The following is a 19,034-nucleotide window of genomic DNA, read 5'->3' on the forward strand; positions in this document are numbered from 1 at the left end:
ATTTAATAACCTCCTTGGGTGACAGTGTTTTTACTTTAGCTGGAGCCAATTAATATGATTTTTTTCTGAGTGATTTGTCCCAGGAATGAAAGCTGATTGTAACCTCTCACATTAAAGACAAAGCCAGATGTTAATGGGAGTTAGAGGGTTTTTGTCTCGTGGTAAAGGAACCTTTATAGAAGAAATAGTGTGGTGTAATGTAATCAGTTTGTCATTTTAACTGTGATTATGCCACAAAGCGGGCTCAGTTTGGTTCCGGGTTACAAGCTTGGGAGTTAGCCAGGAGATGTCTGAGAGTCATTTATTGTATGTGTTTGTTGCCTGCTAGTTGCTTGAATAAATGTTCTGAATGCTAAACTCAAAATGGTCATTACTGTCTGAGAAAGAACCCAACACAATATGGTATCAGAAGCAGAGCTGCTTTGAGTGACAGACCACAAGGAAGTTGGCACTAGGCAGTATTTTCCTTCACAGAGAATTGGAGACTATTTTACGAAATTTATAAGCTCCTCTGATGCACCTTGATCACTACCGAATATTATTTTTATATTCTATGGCAACTGAAAAGATTAGATCGTAGTCTGTAAAACTAATGGACATAGCTACTGTGACATTACCCATTGCTTTGTGGACTTTGAAGCCTTGAGTTTGGCATTATGACTAGAGTTGTACCAATACCGATACCAGTATCGGAAATGCCTCCGATACTGCCTAAAATGCGGTATCAGGTATCAGCGAGTACAGCCTATGACCAATCTGATACCACGTAATTCCTCACGTCATTACGCATACGCACGATTCAGGCAAACGAAATGGAAAAGGAGCAGAGTTTAAAAAGCATTCTACTGTAGCCTTTAAAATGTCTTTTTTACCAAATTGTGTGGCTCATTCTACTGTAGCCTTTAAAATGTCTTTTTTACCAAATTGTGTGGCTGCACTTCAACCTGTCTTGATCTGTGTCAACACTGGATAATAATAATAAAAAAAGTTTTATGGCATTCATTCTACTATTATGTATTTATTTAATAATATTTTACATGGAGTTTTAGGAGTTGAGACATACAACAATTCATATCCCATCGGATCGGTACTCGGTATCGGCAGATACCTGAGGTTCAGGGATCGGAATCGGTATTGGGAAGGAAAAAGTGGTATCGGTACATCTCTAATTATGACTATCACCATCTTGGGTTTTTTTGGAGCCGGAAGTGACCATAATTTAGGCAAGATGCTGGAGCTGGGGAGGAGCAAGGGGTTGATCTGACTGAGAAGCTTAGGACACTATCTGCAGATAGCGTGTCACTCAAAGCAGCCCGCCCTAAATTAATAACTTTAAGCTTTAATAAAATGTAAACAGGTGAATTATATGAAAATTCACGACCCATACAAATGTCATGAAGGGGGAAATTAGCTAAAGAGACCAAAACCGTTTTTTGCACAAGGCTGTAAAAATGTTTATTTCTGCTGTAACGTTGGGCATTGTAACATGGGGGGTCTATGGGAATTGACTAGCTTCTGCAGCCAGCCTCATTTTTCAGTATCAGAGGGTGCCACTTCGATTAAATAGACAAAGTCATGTGCAATTGTCTTATATCATCAATAAAACTAAACTTACGTTTAAATAAAAGAAACAGTGAACATTTTAAGGGTACCAAATCATGGGTATGAGATTCAGGAATACAAAACATGATCAATTAATTGAGATTGAAAACATAGTTTTGACCTTAGAAGCAACTGTTGTTTTCAAGGTCTAGAGAAGACTTTCAGTCTCTTAAACTTGTAGCCTTCTTCACTCAGTCTTCTGTCACCATCACCTGTAATGCTCACCAGAGACACTCCATCTGCCCTCCAGATCATACTCCATCCACATGTGCTTGATTCCATGCAAAATTCACTGAATGTGTATAAATAATTTAAGCACATTGCAAACAATATATGAGGCCACATCCCCCCAAGAGTGTCGGGCTGTTGACACTGGTACATCTAGTCATCACTGTAAGGACTCGCTGCTTCATGCTCAATGCAGCATCATGTTAATTTACATGCAGCACAGAGGAAGTGATAGCATCGCACACACAGTGCAATCCGTGAATTGTTTTCTTCATGCTGTCTCATGAGACACTTGTGAATGTCTGTTTAACCAGGAGAAGTGCTGGTTTCGACCATCTGCAGCTGCATGAGGGTTTAATTTTGCTCAAGGACATTTTGTTGTGCGCACACATTGGCTGCCACCTTTCACAAAGTCTCCCTTGACTCTGTTATGGGCTTATGTGAACGTTTGTATTGTGTGTGTGTGCATGCGTCAGAGGTGCTTCATTACAATGAACTTGATAAAGGTTTCTGTGATTGGTCGTTCTCTCTGAATCCAATTTGTGACTCTGTGGGTCCAATAGCAATCTCTCACTGCTGCACTGTCGCTCTTGTCTTTATTTTACAGCTGCTCTTGCATGTAAATGGACATAATGACTTCAACATGACTGAATGACTCAAGTTGCACTCCTGTCAATCTAAATCATTTCAATTACACACAGAGGTCAGCGAATAAAAACATGCCCTACGCCATCTCATGTTTATTAAAATGCATCACAGCGCTGCACACTGAGTGCATGCATCATGTAAAAAGGTTTTCTGAGAGGTACTGATGACCCGCCATCAGCCTCTCTGTGTGGGCTGAAAAATGTGTGTTTGTCTATATCGTGCTAAGCAAGCTCCGACTTTACTCTCCTCATATGTATGTGCATATGTTTGTGTGTGCATTATTCAACAGCGATTCCCAGCAGGGGAACACTTGTAGAGGCCCTTAGGTTAAACATGTTGACTCTTTTGCTCCCCACAACACCACAACATATCTCTGCACATAGGCTGCTAAGCCAAGTCTTGCCACTACAGTTCACTTAATTCATACTTCATCACATCTGTCATACAACACAAACATCTTATGTCACACTTCAAAATTCCAGCACAACTGCAAGCACTACCACCAACACAACAGACCACACCTGATGCACTGGAGGCACGAATGCTCCAGCATAATAATGCCATAATACGTTGCATTAATATTAAACACTGACTTACCCTCAGAAGTGTCTATCGCCTGGTTTCCTTGGCAGCATAATTCCTGATTAATGAAGTCCAGTACCCAAAGAATGTCACTTTCAATGGACATTAGTGGCTCAGTCTCTCCTGGTGGTGTCTCCTGGCGCTCCGACAGCTTCTCTGGTTTGACAAGTTCCCGGGCCCACTCCTGTCGGCAAGTACGAACACTGTCATCTGTGAAATCTCTTCATTTACCATGGTCAGTGTTGTATGGATCATCTGGTCTGGTGCTGACAGCAGCTGCGGTGCGTTAACATTACCCTCAGTGTCATCTCTGGCAGTCTCTCCACTTTGCAAGTGTGGGGTCAGAGGCTGCCTGTTTGGTGTCTTCAGCAGCCGTGACCTTGTTGTAAATGTATTTGTCAGTTGTTTCTCAATGTCCAGCCCTGATAGTGCCAGTATTTGTTCCTCTTCATGTCACAAACTGGCTCAGTGAATGTGACAAGTGGGAGTGCAAAATCAGTAACGAAAGCCACACATGTAGGTGTGTCAGGTGTGTTGTGGTGATGTTGACGGTACAAAACCAAAAGGCAATAATGCAGGGTGGACGTCAGCTGTAGGAAGGGAGAGAGTGAGTTAACACCTGGGGCAGGGTTTTTAGCCTGGAAAGCCCAGGTGAGCTTAATCAAGGCAACGAACCTCCCATGTCAGCCAACTGCCTGTGGTTGGCCAGGACATCCTCCAAGACAGTGGGAGAGGCGTCACATTCACAACTCGGATTTTGCAATACAGAGATCTGTTTGTTGGCTTTTTGGCCAATAACGCTGTCTTTCGGCACCATGCTAACATTAGCGCTAACCATCACAAAGCTGTCACTAATGTAGTTGAGTCACATGATTTGCACCAGGTGCTTGTTGCTTTGAGAAATTGTAACATATCGCAAGTATGTTTTTACCTTTCACCTTTGAGCCCCGCTCTCAAGCTTCTCAATCACCAGAGATCAAAACCATGGTTGCAGCCACAACCAGTAGCGCTGCAGTGGGTATGGAGACAAGGGGCCCAATTGGGAGAATTTTGTCCCCCTTTCCATAATTGACCTATGGCTAAGTCCTGCCCTCAAACGCGATGAGCCAATCACAGTGCGTATAGCCATTCCCATACACTCGGACATTGTCTGCCTGGATGTTCATTGAAATGCATTACAGAAAGTCAGTTTTGTTCAGTTTTATGAGCTTTTTCAGAGATTTGAAGTTTAAAAATGGTCAAACGGTGTGCATGGAGTACATGCAACTCCGACACAAGGTATCCTGAGAGGCTGGGTGACAGGGTTTTATTTTTTACACTTTAAACCACATCTCAACTGAGAAAAGTGTCTTCTGTGGATAAAGTTGTGTGGTAACGTTAGACCACAACATCAGCTCAACGTGAATAACATTAACAAGGATGTCTACATCTGTTTAAGATGTTGTTTAACATTGTGTTTGAGGCAACATATTGTCACTTTGCTGGAAAGCAATATTAAGTTTTCTTTAACATCTCTAGGTAACGTTAGCTAAAGTTAGCTTAACGTTAGCTCCTAGCTGCGTTGTTCATCATGTCACCTTGTTTGCTGGGAGTTCATTAGCCTGTTTTGTTCTAGTTTTGTACTTTGGTGATTGTACATCATTGTTAGCTGTTGCCCAAAGGGCTCTAGTTAAGCTAACGTTAACTTCTGGAGCTTAGCTTCATTAATTTATCTGTAATCGCAGAGATAACAAAGGTTGGCAAACATAATGCTGAATGATTGAGTGTAAATACTGTAGCACCAAACTAACGGAGAGACACTCTTGGTAAAGATGGTAAAAAGGCCGTTATCCTTTTCTCATATTCTGAGCCAAAAACCTGAACTTCAGTTAACTTGTTGTCTTTGATGGCGACGGCAACTAGATGTGGTTCACAAGCGTATACAGTGACCTGTACATTTTTTCTTGTAATTTAAGCTTCTCATCGACCTTCTCAACAATAAAATGATGAATATCCCTCCAGTGCGTAGTTTAGGCCCTTTTGGTTACTTCTTAATGACATCTGATCGTTATGTCCGCAAAAATCATCAATTGCCTCCTGCAAAATGCCGTGTACTGTGACACCTGCCATAGCGCCGGGTCACTAAATGTTGATAGTTTGGGGGGCGTGGCTTAGCCATAGGTCAATTCCCAATGGCTGGCCTGGGTAGTAGAAGGCTACAAATAAACCTGATAAAACCAAACTAAACGGGGACAGTGCAAATGTATGAAAAAAATGTATTACCTAACTGTAAACTTACACATATAGAGCCCTGGTGTACGCTGGTTAGCGGTTATAAGGCACACCACTGGACCTACAAAAACACCAAAGGAATCTAATTTAGGGAGCTTTGCTACTTTTTCCAGTTGTTCATTTCTCTTGTCCTTTCTTACTGCCACTTTACTGTTTAAAAGACGTGACTGCTCACTGGGCTTGTAGATGTGCTCAGCTTGTCAGTCTTGACAGATTTTGTGCCTAAACTAGCTACCGAATTGTATCGTCATGTCACATGATCAAATAGAAACTTGACATTAGGTGACGTCAACACCCGTTACCCAACAATCATCATTGCATACCTGTATATGACAAAAATATCAAAGAAAATAAGAAATTGATTATTTGATTGAATACTTTTCTCAATAGTTTATTCATAGTTTTTATAGTTTACGTAGAATAAGCCTATCATTAGTTATAGATTGCAACTGACTATTTTAATCAGAAAAGAAAAGAAAATCATGACAGAGATGGGTATATATTTTTGAGGACAATTGCCTATAACACATGGCACCATTTTTAATTTAATATGAGCTCTTTTTCAAATACAGGTGCAGTTCCGAGGTGGCAATCTCAATCATTCAAAAGGGCCCCACACACACCCACAGGTTTGTAATTTGTAAGCAGAAGGAAGATTATTTCTCTAGGGTGATGTGTTATTTGTGAAGAGTTTAGGTCAGGTCAGTTCAACATTACAAGAAGGAAATATAATAGACACTTCAGACATCATGTTTCATCAGCATCACATCAAGACTAAAGATGAGAAAATGACTAAGGATCGTACCTCAGTGACCCGTGAAGGCAATTCTCTGTCTCTGCCCTGTGTGGTAAAGCAGAACAGGGCACTCATGGTGCATCAGTAGCAAATTGTATAGATTTTCAGAACACAGCTCTGAGGAGAAGGGTGAAAACTATTAATCTAAGTGTAGCGGCAGGTCTATCTGTGGACAAATAAGAGGACTTAAATTTGATTCTTGTGGCAGTTGGGTTGTGTTAAAGCTGCTGATTTATGGATGCCTGCATTTTACCTCTCATTCAGGTTTTTCTGATTTCTCTCTGAGATATACATTTGTCCAAACTCCAACTCCATCTTTTACTCTGGCTCTTTATCTTTTCCTTACTTTCTCAAAGCCAGCCTGTGAGACTTAGAATAAATTTGTTCCCATTCAAGGGTGACACCAGCAGAGATGGAAAAACTTTAACTATTCAAAGAGGGAGTCAGCTCGTCTGTGGCACTTCTGTACAGACCCACACACCAAAATTTAGTGTTTTCATCAGGAATAAATTAGACATGTTATTCAGCCTGTGCACCCTGACATGCTCCTCTTTGCTAATCTGATTTTAAAGCTATCTTTGGTTCAATAATGACTCAACAGCATAAGCCTCAGACTCAGTAGAAATGAGACATTACTGAAACATCAAATAAAAGCTTAAAAAAACTAATCAGCTCATGCTGGCATGTAAGAAAGCCTTTTTATCGTTCTCATTACTCACACGCTGTGTGTTTTGAATGCGCTGTGGTAAAACATCGGCTGCATCATGACTGTGGTGTAATCTTTCAGGTGTGTCACTGCAGCCACATAAAGGTTAAAGCTTTGAAGTCAAACTGGAGTTGCTGGGAAACCAGTATATAGTTTTGGTGTGTAGGCTAATAGTGATTACCAAAAAGAACAAATTTCAGTTTAATTGACCTTTCTGCTCGCCCATATGAGGGTTTGACTCCGCACATTAGTCACTTCACGTCGTGATTCGAATCACAGAGCAGCATCCATTCACAAGACTCCATGTTACGTCTCCCACACACATGAGCCCTCCCATTCTGAAACTGAACGCCAAACACTAGTCAGTGGAAGGAGGAGGAGGATGTCTATAATTGCTGGAGCCCATAATGGGCTGGGCCTGCAGGAGCCGTTTCAGACAATCATGGGCTTTTCAATCTGTCTCAGATTGTGTGATTAAAGAGCGATCTACCGCAGGCAGCATCATCCAAAAATCTCATTTTTGGAGCCGTCACAGTGATTTCACCATCTGCTTGCTGTACACACGACGTCCCTCCTTAACGCAGGTAGACAGGCGTCGGATTGGCCTCCCGCCTGATCCTCGGCGGTCCTGCTTATAGGGAGGCCATGTGTGTTTATAGTGTATGTACATCTATGAGATAGAGAGAGATGAGGCAAACATAGAAAGGATGGGATGTCTTGCCAGGTAATACAAGAAACCAGCGTTCGCCTCAGTCGGAGTCACTCAACATGAGAAATGCCATATGACACAAATACAATGCCCACACACGCGCAACTAATCACTTTAAGACATTGCAAGATGCTGGGAGCCAGTGCCGAGGCAGGCGCATGGCCTTCAAGCATTCGTCTCAGCGTCAGAATCCAACCTCAGCAAATAGACTGGATCAACATGGCGGCTCTAAGGCTGTCATGTTCTGGTATATTTTTAAAAAAAAATCTCCACCACACATGTTCCATTATGCTAAAATGAGATTAAGAGGGAAGAGTGAAAAGGGAAAGTGAGGAGGCGATCTCAGAATACAGATTATCAATTTAAAAAGAAGTCAGAGCTAATTGGGACAACTTACTGTGAGAGGGGTTTATAAGACTCAGCAGATATGGAGATTAACAGTCAACAGTCAAATTATCTCAGAAAGTTGTTGTTGTTTTTTTTACACATCAGGACAACAAGAGATTAAGTTCTTTGAGTTATATTTTCATCCTGTGCCACTAATCATGTTCTGACCCTATGGAGAGGTCTCGATGCTCAGGTTGGGAACCACTGTCAAAGACACTTAAACATAAAATGAAACACCAGGTAACACTCCTATTGGACCTTTCAAAGGATAAAATACTGGAATAGTTTACTTTTTAAAGGGACAGTTCACCCTAAAATCAAAAATACATATATTGTCTCTTATCTGTAGTGTTATTTATCCATCTAGATTGTTTTGGTGTGAGTTGCTGTGTGTTGGAGATATCGGCCGTAGAGATGTCTGCCTTCTCTTGGATATAATGGAACTAGATGGCACTCGGCTTGTGGTGCTCAAAGGGCCAAAAAAATACATTTGAAAAACTCAACAGCAATGTCTCTTTCCAGAAATCATGACCTGGTTAAGATAATCCACAGACCTTGTTGCAGGCAGTTTCATGTAGGAACTATTTTCTTTCGACCAAACTACACCTTCCAACCGTATCACTGCGCAGACAAAAGCATGCATCTAGCACCACCGTGCTAGCTAACATTACAGCTCTGTTGAGGAGGATGCCCATACATTTATAATCATAACTAGATACTGAACTCCAAGATGGCACCCATTCAGTCCTATGGAACTGCTCTCCTGGCACATATGCTAAAAAAGTTTCTGGCTTCCAGGTTTACTTCTGTAGTGTTTCCTGCTCATAGACTTTCCATTGTTCCATTAAAGATTTTCTTTTTGGCTTTTTGCCTCTATTAGAAAGGACAGTCTAAGTGTGAGGGGGGATAGAGGGAGGGATGGCATGCAGCAAGGGGCTGTAGGCTGGAATCAAACCTGCAGCCACTACGGCAAAGTCATTGCCTTTGTGTATCGGATGCCCGCTCTACCCACTAAGCCACCCAGCACCCCGATGTCACAAATTTTTAAATCCGTTTTCTTGGTTCGAGAAACATTTTATAATCTCCTCCATGGATCAAAAATTCATAATAGAAAGAAATGTAATCAACTTTTTTGTAGTCCGAGGTGTCCTGTCAACAGCTTTACAGGTGTCTCTTTCACAAAGGTGGTCTATGGGGAAAGCTTTTTGGGTGGCAGGGCTTCTTGCCACTGCAACACTGTGAGAAATTGAAAGCAAGGACACTCGTGCTATCATAAGCAAGAGCCTCTCATCCATGAGTAGATGTACACTTCCTTCTGCACTGTAAAATGGTTGGTGGGTGTAGTTCAGTAGGAAGAAAGTGCTCACAACAAGGTCTGTGGATTATCTTGAATAACCGGGTCATGATTTCTGGAAAGAGACATTGCTGTTGAGCAAATGTATATTATTTGGTGCTTTGAGCACCACAAGCTGAGTGCCTTATGGTTTCATTATATTCAAGAGAAGGCAGACATCTCTACTGCCGATATATCCAACACTCAGCAACTCACACCAAAACAATCTGGATTGACAAACAGCCCTGCAGATAAGAGGACAAATATGTGTTTTTGATTTGGGGGTAAACAGTTCCTTTACAATCTAAATGTCCTTCAGATTAAAAAGTGAGAAAAAGAAAAATCACTTGGCTTACAAGGCAGAAAGGTTGTGAATCTGTGCCCTTCACAATTCATGAAAACCTGCTGCTGCTATAGTTACTGTAGGGTTAGTGGGTCGTCAGAGTCAAAACAGTAAACACATGTTCAGTAAATGCTGTCATCATGTGAAAGCACACAGGTCAGTGCTGATGTGATTAAGTAGATCGAAATGACTGATGCTCAATAACATTCATTATCTACTTATTGTGTCAGTCATCTCTTACTGCAGCTCCGTTTGGAGCACCAGTAAAAACAGGGAATGACCTCAGAGTGTGTCCTATTTTAAGTGGAGGAGGTACGGATATCTGGGCAATTCCCATGCCTTCCCAGGAGATTCAGTTGTTCCACTGGACGAAAAAAAGCAGCTAAATTGCTTTGGTTATTTTGGGCTACCAATTGTTCTTGAAGAAATCCAATAACCTCTACAGTGAGTGGGATTACCTCCTAAGGAGAATTAGCTGGAATCAACTGTATTTTCTGGAGGGTAATCCTTTAAAACCATATTACTGTACATGTAGTTTAACATCTATGATGTCCATTTCATCAGGACTGTGTTTTTATTATTTTACCCATATTCATTTTAAGCAGGTTCTCAAAGGATTGCTTCATATGTTATGTATTAAGAAAGTACACACTATTGCCTGAACTCCTCGGTGCAGGAGAACAGCGGTAATACCTGTATTATTTTCTTTAATTTCGCTCTTTGGTAATCAAACTCTAAAATCCCTGATTCACTCAAGACTTAGGTCAATTTCATCTTTTATTTATTTCATTTATTTATTTTTAAGGAATACTTTGCAGTGTTTGGTATTTCTACAACCGATCCCACGTGAATTTTAGTAAAACACTGCCATCTGCTGGTAAAAAGGCCCAACTGCAGTGGAAACAACACTGCATTACATTTTGCCAAAACTCTAGTTCCCCTGAAAAGATTAGACTGTGACATAAGAGAAATTAGTGAACATAACATTGGTGTCAGTATAACACTGTCCACTGTCTTTACATGTCTTCTCATCTGTGATTTGTAAAATAAAACAGGTAGTAAAACACATTTCTCATAATCTTATTCTCACGTTTCACTACAGCTGTAGCAGATGGTGAAACAAATGGGAAGCTGAATGACCCGGATGGTAAAATGTTGAGATAAAAAAGGTAATAATGCTCTCTAACCTCTCTGTCTTCAGTTATTTCAAAATACTACTTGGTGAATGAAATTTCACCTCATACTTCCTTACTATTTCAAATCAGACAATTACATCCTTTAGTGTTAATCCTTTCAGAGAACTTTGAGAGTCGGTCATGACGTGTAATATTTCTAAAATGGCAGCTTTCAGTTTAGAATTATTAGTTCCTTATAAATATAGGTATTTGCAGACACCCAAATTCATCATAATCTGGTATTCTTTAATTGTCTGATGCATGAAAGTCTTATTCTTCACACTAATTTTCTCCTTCCACACTATTCATGTTAAATTTCAGCAAGGGAGAGAAATGCCCCTGGCTTATACAATATGAACCAATTCTCTAGTTTGCCCAGAGAGCAGGAATTTAACATTTTGTTCAGCAGTTTTTCTGTAACAGAGGCTGTATGCAGTTTTTCCAATTACATGCAAGATGGGTTATAGAAGCAAAAGCAGTGGCTGAGGTGCTGCAGGGTCTCAAAGTAATGATGTACATTACCGACACTGTCAAAAACCTGTCATGGGATTATTATATGCTGTACATATTGATTGCATGACAACTTCGTAACTATAATGTAAGCATCTGTGAACTGTCTGCAACCACATTGTAAAAACTAGGCCCAGGTCGCATGTGAATTGCAGCTGCTTAAACTGTAGTGTCCCCATTCTTAGATCTGATTTATATCCAACATTACAGCTAGCATCATTTTAGTACAATAATTCACTTTATTTCCAATTAAGTGCAATTTCCAGTCTTGAGGAATGAAAAAGTCAATACACTTTCTATAAACATGTATTTATCTTTATTGGCTAGAGACAACCAGCTCAGACAAGGACTCCATATTGTTTCAGAACATCTGTGTATTTTGCAATTTTGCCCTCGACGTTCTTCTCTGCCTGCTTGGTAAGCTTGACCAGTGTCTTTTTCTTGCCGTAGCGGAGCTTAGCCTTCTCTTTTCTCTTCTCCTCCAGGGTGGCTGTGATTGCCTGGTACTTCCAGCCGACCTCATGTGCCAGACGCCCGAGGAGGGCGAACTGAGCGGGAAAGAAAAGTCCAAGTCAGTACGTTTCAGTGTATCACAGACATCCTTCTTAAAAATTGAGAAAAGTGGGCACCCCTGTAGATTTAAACAAAGTGCAAGCTTCCATGTTTTAAGCTTCAATTTGAGATACAACTCGTCAACTCAACTCAGTAATCAGATCCGAAAAGTTTGACTCATCAAGAGATGATCAGCTTCGGGATAAATTTCTCATCACCGTCAAGTTAGAACTGTTGTTGCAGGTAAACTGAAGCACTTCAATTTGATTTTGTCCATGTTTGTAAATTTCAAAGCCAAGTTAGTTCTACAATGCAAGTCAGAAATGTGACACTGAAACCTAATTTCGTCAGCTCTTAATCAAATATTCAAGGCTCACCTTGCGAGTGGGCTTCAGACGCACAATCTTGAGAGCAGCTGGAACAACCATGCGCTTCCTCTGTGGAACAAAAGCCAAAATCAGACAAAGACGACGACAACACATCTAAACACTGATAGAAAAGCATGTCTCAGACAGAATTTTTTTTTCAGAGTCACTACTCAAACAAGGTAGGTAAGGGATTAATGACATCACAGACAGCAGAGGTAAAGCCGCATGTTTCGGCCACATTAACTGAGATTCGTCACCTTGTCATAGGGCGGGGGGATACCGTCGAACACCTTCAGCCTCTCCAGAGCAGCCTGTCCTCTCTTGGTTTTGTGGGGCAGCATGCCTGGATAGCAGAGAATACTAGTAAGTAAAAATGTCTCTTCTTGTTATTTGTTGAACTGTGTATTTGTTTTGTACAGTGAATGTAATGTCCATATCACTTGTCAGTATGAGTTGATTTGGGGGCAAACTGGTTTCCCCACAGGGATTAACAAAGCTAAACCATTATACCAGTTTCATTAACAACTGAAGCTGTATCCAAAGATATTTTTGTCCAAGCACAAATAAATATATGTCCCTACTCAACTCAGCAATCAGATCCGAAAAGTTAGGCTCATCAAGAGATGATCAGCTTCGGGATAAAGTGCTCATCATGGTCAAGTAAGGAACAACTTGTGCCTGGTCAAATTAAGGTTAAGGTCACGCTTCACAAGATTCAACTCACAGGACTCAGAATTATATTTCAGTCCAACAGTGGATCTTCGAAGGGTTCTTATGAATTATAGTTTAAAGCTACAGTTGGTAACTTCAATGAAAATAACTCATATTTGCTAAAACTTTCACTGTGACAGATGATCTGAAAAAGCATCATGTCCTTCCTCCTCTTCTGACTACCTCTACTGGCATTAGGTAGAATCGACTGCAGCGCACCAAAAACCAATCAGTCCTGGAGTCTCTAGTGCAACAATAATCATGTCGATCAAACGTTTAACATGGCGGACGAGTCACAAGCTCATTTTACTGCTTAACAGTTTGCTAAAATATGTGTATGAAAACATTCGAGGCAAGAAATGGGAAATACAGTCACAAAATTTTGCTTCAAACTTGATCAGCACTGCCAAGGTTTGACCGCAGTTCAGGAGCAGTGAGAGTTTTGTTAGAGACTCCTCTGCTCTGACTGTTTTCGTTTCAATGCGGCAGTGTCCAGTCTACCAACTTAAGTGATAATAAACTCCTCAATTACATATCAATTTCTTACACAGTAAATGCTGTGATATTCTTGATACATCCTCAGTGCAACTATCTTTCATCAGCACTGAAGTAATTTCATATTCTGGTGAGGAAGTTTCTGTGTACTGAGTAGTGTTGCGTTCTCACCTCTGACAGTCCTCCAGAAGATCCTGCTGGGAGCTCTAAAGTGGTACGGTCCACGAGAGGGGTTGGTGTTCATCCTCTTACGCAGGAAAGCCAGGTACTTCACTATAGAGGGGTACACAATACAGACATCATTCGGACTGTGTTTCAAACAGTTCAAGGTACTAAGCAGTTGCATTACTTTAGTATGTAACGCTGATGTCTCAGATGGTAGTGCATGTAAGTGGTCTCATGGTCATTGAAACTCGAATAATATGGGTAAAACATCATAGACAACAAGCATATCAAAGACGTTCAACTGAGCAGAGATGTATTCTACTTACGCTTGTTACGGTAGAAGTTGCCGGAGATGTTGATGCCTTCGCATCTCACCACCACTACTTTGTGTCCTGAAAAGAAACAGGCAAGAGTTTAAAATTTGGACATTTAAGGGAAAAAAAAAATCTAGTTAACAATCCGTCTTGTCTCAGATGGTAGTGCATGTGAGTTTTCTCATGGTCGTTAAACTCAAGCAAATGAGGTAAAGGTCATCATCATTGACAGGCTGAAGCAACACAGCAGCTTCTCATTCAAAGGGCTGCTCAAAATTTGAATGTAGTTTGTGTGCTTCTACATATGGCTTTAGCAGAAACAGTTTTCACATTTTACACAAAAATGTATTTCAGAAACACTTACCTAGCAGAACCTGTTTAGCCACAAGGGCAGCAAGGCGGCCGAGTAGATGGCCCCTGCCATCAAGCAGCAGAACCTGCAGGATTCAAAAAGACAGAGATACAGGTATTTAAAGTTACACCTAAAAATCAGACCAGCGATGGCTCTCATCAACTAGCATGGTAATGTAAAGCAGATGGATGCTTCACTTTAACGTTAATACCGGCCTGATGCTGTTTACATTTTATATTATAGTTAGTCCTAAGTATAAGCTGCACGTATTGAACATGTAAAACAATCATTGCTAATTAAAAACGTTTAAGAACTTTGAGAGAACCATTTTCGCCTCCTTGAGCCTTGTAATAACCTGCCACATGTAACTTGCCGACTGCCTTTAGCTTAGCATTAACGTCAAAGCATGACATCTTAACTGACGTTGTAATTTAGCCTCAGCTAACATGGATGACCATAAATGTTAACACCCTAGTGTAATAATCTATTAAGTTACTAAATTTCCGCGTACGTTACCCAAACTTGCACATAATCATGACACTGGTTTAAGCTAGCAAGCTAACGGCGTTGACTCGTCAGGGAAGCTGCCATGATGAAGGCATGTCCACTCACATACCGCTCACTGCCTCAAACATGTTTTAAAAACAAGTCTTAACAGTAACACCGGACAAAACAACGACAACACCAAGGAGTCCCATAGATATCGCCTTTATGTTAACTATAAAATACCGGAATTAACTTCCACTAAACAGCAAAAAAAGACATTATAATTCCGCAGCGGTTGCCCACCTTATTGAACCGGTCCGCCATGATGAGCGAAAAGAAAGACGCACGGGGCTGCTCGTGGTAAAAGGCAGGGGCAGGCGGAAGTGACGTTTTTGTATTTCTTTCTCGTGGGAAGTCTGTTCAAATGTTCAGCGACGCTGTTGCATGGAGGGAGAAGTTTAGTTTATTGTTGATAAACTATAACAGATTTTTTTAAATTATTATTTCTAATAAATTAATACTTTAAAAAAAAAATTTTTTTACTTTCCTCCTTAATCTAAACCTTTAATTAAAGCTCAGTCTTCTGCTTGCTGTTATTGGAGAATACTAATACATATGTTCACCTAACTGCACCATCTTGCTGTTTTATGCTTTTAAGGGACAGCACTCTACTGATAAGGGGTGCAACTTTGTATTATGTTTGTTTTTTGAATCTCGACCCTCCTTGAAGCTACAAATATTAGCCTCCCTGGGTGACCTGTGGAAAATGCATGACCCTCCCTCCACAATAAGTAGGCCCTAACCCTTTGATGGCTGACATATAAAAACTGAAAGCAAATTCCTAGGATTGAAATGAATAAGTTTTTCACTATTTACATGCATGCAAGAGCACAGAATTTTTATTATTTTCCTTTAACAGGGTCAGTGCAAACTTTTTATTTTTGGCAAATTGTAAAGGAGATGTAGAATGAAGTGATTCTGATTAAAGCGACACTTACCTTTCTGGAAATTTTCTGCTTTTCTTTGTTTAGGTTAAAATGCAATTAATAAGCTGATGGCACACTAAAATGTGAGTGAATTCCACCAGAGATAAAAACTCATAATTGTACCATTCTATGGTTCTAAGAAAACTCCGACCAATCATTGCATTCAGCCCGAGCCGAAGAGTTACAGGAGGAGAGGGATGGGACTTTGAAGAGAGGCGGGAGTTGTGGATGTTCAGATTTTTTCTAAATACTGTGTGAAATGCAAGAAAGGTAAGAGTTGCTTTAAATAACATGATTTTAAGCTTAGATTTGGTTGTGTTCCCTGCTATTGGCTGAGCATGATGTGTTCAAGAAGCATCAGAAATTCTAAAAGCCAGAGATAATTTCTGTTTTTACAGTTTCTGACTATGAGAAATGCTGTGATATGGGCTTTTTCAAACGGGGCTCAGGTGGTATTTAAAATAATTAATAATTTATAATAATAATAAAATTAATAATAATCTAAAATAAAAACTAAATTCCCTCCCAAGTGCTTTAAAAAAACATTTAACATGCCTCCAATTATGCACCACCATTCCCTCTCATAAGTAACGAACAGTCCCTAATCACCTAGTCATTTTTAAGCAATTTTAACTCTTATGTTGAATTGAGGGAAAGCTATGTTGGTGTGTACAATGTCACTCTGTGCTCATGTATTTAGAGGTAATGCCCACTAGAGTTGTCTGATTTGTTTTAGTTTGGAAATCCACTTGTTTGGGGATATGCACCACAAAAACACATCAACTGAACTGATGAGGGCCTTAAAGAGCAACTTGACACACAATCACAAAATATATTTAAACCCAGTGCTGTGTCAAAATTTGGTGCATATTCCTCATATTTCTAATGTCAATGCTTATATATTTTTTTACAATAATTCGAATCACATTGATGATGAAGTGCTTTCTCAGGTAATATTTTTACCTTTTCATATCAAAGATGCTTGCTTTCTCTGACAAACAGTCCAAAAACATAAAGGTATGAAATGTGCCTCAACATGAAACTGTAAAAAGCAGCAAATCCTCACATGTGAGAAGCTGACATTAGAGAATGTTTGGTAGGTTTCCATAATAAATTACTAAAAAGACTAAAAGATAGAGCTACTGGTGCCATTTACAATACAAATTTATTTAAACATCACACAGGAAGAAAAATAGGTGTTACGTGAAGCAGCATTAAAGATATCTAGGTTTCTCCACTTTGGCCGTTTGCCTGCACATAGAGCACAGTGACTGACTACAAAAACGGGGAGAGGGTTGAAAAAAGTTGTACAACTTGTGTCACAGCATGCCATGGAAACAATCATCATTTTATAAGCTTTAAGTTTTAATAACTTTCATGCATTTACAGAACAATCACGCACACATTAAAGACTGGCCTGCTGACACAGTGCATGCAGCTATCTGAGTGATTAGTGAAGCTGTCGGGCTGGGATGGTGAGAAAACCGTAACTTTTTTATTTATTGGAAAGTTTGGCTCAGTCGTCGTGCTTCAGCTTCCTGATCTTTCCCTTGTGGCGGTCAATCTCGCGCTGCAGACGCTCAATCTCCTTTTTGTGATGTTCGATTTCCTCTTGGTGATGCTGCCTCAGTGCGGCCAGCTGCTCCTGCTCCTTACGCCTTGTGTGCAGATGGACAGATAAGGTGGTGGGTGAACAAACAGAAAGACATTAGGGCTATAAGGCAGCATCACTGAGAAAGACATAGTACAGCTAACTGTCCACATGTGGTTGCTGTAAAGGGAATAAATGCACACCTGAAGTACAGCTCCTCCTCAGCAGCCTGCTTCTTCCCCAGTGCACCACCTGCCTCTCTGATGGACCCTCCACCGCCACCACCTTTTCCTGCACCTTTACCCAGCTCGCCCAGCTAAGACAGGGCATGGAGATAAATGATTAGTGCAAACATTCAAAGACAAATACAAGCATTGTTATTGCTTTGTGTGCAGACATTCCTTTAAGAGACAGTGGCTTCAAATTACAGTTTCAAAGTTAATTCCTCCCTTGGGTTTCACTATCAAGTCTTATCTGTGTGGTGTTAAGCACCCTATGAAATTCACCCTATTCTGAAGGTCAGGTGTTTCAGGAAGGAGTGCAACAGAATTCCTTGTTTGCAGTGTTACCATAACGTTTTGGGGAAAAGACCAGAAACTGTTCTGTGCAACAAATCATTTAGAGGCTTGATGTGATTTTAGTGAAACATAAAGTGCTGCATTACTGTTAATATGTCCCTAAAATGGATTTGGTGCAAAGTTCCTCTGACCTATAATCATGTGATCAACAACCGTTGACCTACTAATTGTCAGACAAGCTTTCAGTTAGCCAAAATTATTAAGCTAATTAATTTACACACAGCGGTGTAACAGTCACAAAAGCAGTGTGTTAATGGAGTAACGTGTTTCCAGGCCGCATTTTACCTGGTCGGATGACATTCGCAGCTGTGAGGTGACAAAAGTCCTGATGCTAGGCCTCAGCAGTCTCGCCATAGTTGATTCTCACATGTGAAAACAACACTGACAGCAGTACGTACCCTTGTCCTCAAAATACGCCACTGGACGGCGCCATTATTGGCCAGACAGGGGGTGAGTAATGTCGCCACGTCACGTTAGTTTAATGAGGAACACATAGAAATAACAACTCATTTATTAATATACAGTGCGATAGCTGATGTGTTTTTAATACACGACACGTGATTAAATATAGCGTGTAGGAAAAAAATACCGTCTGCCATTTTGGAAATGGTTTGGTCTCGAATGTGGTCAGCGTGATATCACCTTACGTTCACTACGTGACTGCTGATATTATGACGACATCTGATATGTTTGATTTTTTGATTTATTACCGACGAGATTTTGTATATTTAAGTTTTCTTAAAAGAATTCAAGTTAAATATTAAATCTATTTAATCCTGTGTTAAAAAAATAAGTCTATAACACTCAATTTGTTCATTTTAATTTAAATAATTTGCTCCTTGTTCCTTATTTTATACCTAATATTTATAATTATGATTTTTGTTTAGTCATTTTATTAAATTTTATTGTATATTACAGAACTGTTGGATTTCATTATCTATGGATATATTGCTGCTTGTTTTCTGAAAGGCGCCTATAAATAAAATGCGTTATTATAATAATTATCTATTATTATTATTATTATCATTATTATTAATAAACTTATTTTTGTCAACAATACCCCCTCACTGCTGCTCCTTTTTTCCTACATTACTATTTAAATAGCTATCATGGGCTATTTACTTTTACTTTTTGTTTGTTTTTTCC

The 19,034-nt window shown here is 40.0% G+C and overlaps 2 protein-coding genes and 4 non-coding genes across 6 annotated transcripts; all 6 read right to left on the reverse strand.

Annotated features, from left to right (window-relative positions):
• Positions 1-11,583: 11,583 nt before the first annotated feature.
• On the reverse strand, positions 11,584-15,369 carry rpl13a (ribosomal protein L13a). Its single transcript, XM_050062305.1, has 8 exons — positions 15,357-15,369; positions 15,037-15,149; positions 14,260-14,332; positions 13,908-13,973; positions 13,588-13,689; positions 12,468-12,553; positions 12,220-12,279; positions 11,584-11,838 (listed from the first exon to the last, which is right to left on the reverse strand). Exons 1-8 carry the CDS (start codon positions 15,367-15,369, stop codon positions 11,629-11,631), a joined length of 723 nt encoding a protein of 240 aa, XP_049918262.1. The 3' UTR covers positions 11,584-11,628.
• LOC126401574 (small nucleolar RNA SNORD50) lies at positions 11,990-12,065 on the reverse strand. The gene has a single exon (XR_007571091.1). It is a non-coding gene; the product is annotated as a small nucleolar RNA SNORD50 (small nucleolar RNA).
• On the reverse strand, positions 12,794-12,869 carry LOC126401573 (small nucleolar RNA SNORD50). The gene has a single exon (XR_007571090.1). It is a non-coding gene; the product is annotated as a small nucleolar RNA SNORD50 (small nucleolar RNA).
• On the reverse strand, positions 13,782-13,861 carry LOC126401571 (small nucleolar RNA Z195/SNORD33/SNORD32 family). Its single transcript, XR_007571088.1, has one exon. It is a non-coding gene; the product is annotated as a small nucleolar RNA Z195/SNORD33/SNORD32 family (small nucleolar RNA).
• On the reverse strand, positions 14,045-14,128 carry LOC126401581 (small nucleolar RNA Z195/SNORD33/SNORD32 family). Its single transcript, XR_007571099.1, has one exon. It is a non-coding gene; the product is annotated as a small nucleolar RNA Z195/SNORD33/SNORD32 family (small nucleolar RNA).
• Positions 15,370-16,865: 1,496 nt separating the features above from the next.
• atp5if1b (ATP synthase inhibitory factor subunit 1b) lies at positions 16,866-18,325 on the reverse strand. The gene is made up of 3 exons (XM_050061883.1): positions 18,174-18,325; positions 17,514-17,626; positions 16,866-17,377 (listed from the first exon to the last, which is right to left on the reverse strand). The coding sequence occupies exons 1-3, from the start codon at positions 18,240-18,242 to the stop codon at positions 17,236-17,238; spliced, it is 324 nt and encodes a 107-aa protein (XP_049917840.1). The 5' UTR covers positions 18,243-18,325; the 3' UTR covers positions 16,866-17,235.
• Positions 18,326-19,034: the final 709 nt, after the last annotated feature.

Source organism: Epinephelus moara, chromosome 14 (genome assembly GCF_006386435.1).
Source record: "Epinephelus moara isolate mb chromosome 14, YSFRI_EMoa_1.0, whole genome shotgun sequence".
NCBI classification, from domain to species: Eukaryota; Metazoa; Chordata; class Actinopteri; order Perciformes; family Serranidae; genus Epinephelus; species Epinephelus moara.

What these genes read in the sequence shown, in the direction of transcription:
- atp5if1b (XM_050061883.1), bottom strand. Translation starts at nt 18,242, where the DNA reads ATGGCGAGACTGCTGAGGCCTAGCATCAGGACTTTTGTCACCTCACAG. An exon ending in TGCGAATGTCATCCGACCAG is followed by an intron (nt 17,627 to 18,173) that starts GTAAAATGCGGC and finishes GCCCTGTCTTAG; the next exon opens with CTGGGCGAGCTGGGTAAAGG. An exon ending in GAGGAGGAGCTGTACTTCAG is followed by an intron (nt 17,378 to 17,513) that starts GTGTGCATTTAT and finishes TCTGCACACAAG; the next exon opens with GCGTAAGGAGCAGGAGCAGC.
- rpl13a (XM_050062305.1), bottom strand. An exon ending in TCCCCCCGCCCTATGACAAG is followed by an intron (nt 12,280 to 12,467) that starts GTGACGAATCTC and finishes TTTGTTCCACAG; the next exon opens with AGGAAGCGCATGGTTGTTCC. An exon ending in GTCTGAAGCCCACTCGCAAG is followed by an intron (nt 11,839 to 12,219) that starts GTGAGCCTTGAA and finishes TTTCCCGCTCAG; the next exon opens with TTCGCCCTCCTCGGGCGTCT.